At 31.8% G+C, this 2,317-nt stretch overlaps 1 protein-coding gene across 1 annotated transcript in view; it reads left to right on the top strand.

Moving 5' to 3' along the window:
• Positions 1-2,317, top strand: part of AQR (aquarius intron-binding spliceosomal factor) — a 100,278-nt gene that overhangs the window by 84,318 nt on the left and 13,643 nt on the right. The window contains exon 29 of the mRNA XM_012649118.1: positions 2,042-2,220. Within this exon, the coding sequence (XP_012504572.1) occupies positions 2,042-2,220 (179 nt within the window). The remainder of the gene's footprint in view (positions 1-2,041; positions 2,221-2,317) is intronic.

The following is a 2,317-nucleotide window of genomic DNA, read 5'->3' as shown; positions in this document are numbered from 1 at the left end:
TGAAAGGGAACAGCAAAACATGAATATAGAAATATGTACAGATTATATAAAAAGATCTGGCAGTATATATATATACATCAAAAGATAGCATTCTTTGAGTGGTAGCATTTAGGGTTATTTAAAAATTTTTCCCCTTTTCTTTACAGCAAAATATCTAATATATTTTGTTAACTAAATTAGAGATCTTGAATTATTCCTGAAAAAGCATCCTGTATCACCGGTTTAAATGTATATGTGTAGATGTAACTCCTAAAGATCTTATTTTCCTTCCAAGTATTTGGTTATATTAAATGAAGTTACTCTGTTTGTAGTTGTACTCATAGCCTGAGAACAGAAGTGACTTTTAAATGATAACTTTAAAATTATTAGCACCTAATTCAAATAAGTGATATATTTCCTACTAGCCACTTTAGAAAGTGACTTAAGTATTCTATCAGTATTTTACTGATGTTTTCATTACATCATGGTTTTTGGAATTTCTCTTTTGAGTAATTTCATTACCTGAGCTGTACCATAATACTAATCTGAAAAATTATTATCCAGATTGGTTATCTGTTTTCTTATCATTAAGCCTAACTTTGCATAAGTTTTCAGTATTTCAAGAAATAAATTTTCAGATGATGATTCGCCACTATTAAATATATTTCTGAAGAGTTGAAAACATTATGCCCCAAAATAAGTGTACTGTGCATTTAATGATAACATTTAAAGATTTAGTGTCTGAGAGGGGGAGGATGGATGGATGGATGAATGAATAAATGTCGCTAATTTCAAGGGGACTTGACTTAGTTAGAATGAGTTCTAAAGTGTTTGTGACAATATAACTCTCATTGTTTTATTGTTAATGCTTTATGTCTGACCTTTGGGCAGCGTGCCAAATTGGGGAATATTCATTTTTTACATGGATAGAGAAATGGGTTTTATTTGTTGAGGGTTTATTGCATCGGTCTTGCTGAAAATATACATCTTAAAAACTGAATTTTAGTCCTATTTTTTATTATGGCCATTTCCACAATTCCCAGTTCGTTCTTTTATCTATATTAGAGTTGATGCTTAGATAAATATAGTTTGCTACCAGTATAGAAAATGAAAAGATTTACCCAGTCATGTGGCTTCTTTTCCCTCCCATCTTCTGAAGAACTAGAAAATTTAAATGAAAGAATTAACTCAGGCTGTGTGAGTGTCACAGAGAACCAGAATATAAATGATATATCTTAAGGTCTTACAATAATTTTTCTATTGCCTTTGCATGCGATCCAGCTTCATGTTTTTGTTTTTTGATTTTCGTGTTGTATTTATAGTGTCACTTTACCTTTTTCTTCATCTAGTACTTTGAATTTAGCTTTGTATATGATTCCTCACTTTCATTTTTATATTCTTTTTCCTACCAGGCCTAGGCCAATGATTCCTCACTTTTATGTTCAATTATGCCTTAGTCTTAAGCTCCTTCCCACCTTTCACCAGTCTCTAACTTAGCCAGACTGACATGAGGCCACATCCTCTTCCCACCTAACGTGGTCTAGTAGAGGTGGCAATCATCAGTAAGAGAACAAAAACAAAACAAAAAAATTAAGAAACATGAGGAAGAAGGTACAACATTGTGCAAAAATTGAGCATCAACTATAATACTACCAGTTGTATTTTTAATTAGACTGGAGTTTGTACTGGCTTCATAGTTACTGTGTTCCATTATGTTAATTTTTTTTTGTAACTACAGTTGCAGTACACTGTATAGAATATTAATATATATTGTGATTGTTGTGGCCCCAGGAATATTAAGTGTTTAAGTTGATAACTTTTATTTTATGATTGTTCCATGTATTGCAAATATACTACAAATGTTAAAGTTTCTATTCATCAGTATTAACCTAGGATAAGGTTACCTCTCAGTTTTGTGAAAGGTGTTCACTTATCCAAGTTATTAACTCTTCACTTCTTGTGGTGTGAACAAGTGAACAAATTGTACTAGATAAGCTATTTTTCTCTGTAAAATTGACACAAAAGGAAACAAATGCTCACCCTGATTATGTTTGCGTTACAGAATCTTGGAGAGGCAGAATATGTAGTAGCACTTTTTATGTACATGTGTTTACTTGGTTACCCTGCTGATAGAATCAGTATTCTAACAACATATAATGGCCAAAAGCATCTTATTCGTGACATCATCAATAGACGATGTGGGAACAATCCATTGATTGGAAGACCAAATAAGGTAATTTTGTGAATGTAGTATGTTCTGTTATTCATCATTTTGGCAAGATGGAAAGGTTTGTATTTATTATGAGATGTTTATATTGTTCCACTTTGTGTCTTTGCT

Source organism: Propithecus coquereli, unplaced genomic scaffold, assembly GCF_000956105.1.
Source record: "Propithecus coquereli isolate 6110/MARCELLA unplaced genomic scaffold, Pcoq_1.0 Scaffold3, whole genome shotgun sequence".
NCBI lineage: Eukaryota > Metazoa > Chordata > Mammalia > Primates > Indriidae > Propithecus > Propithecus coquereli.
This window is presented reverse-complemented; position numbering and strand designations above follow the sequence as displayed.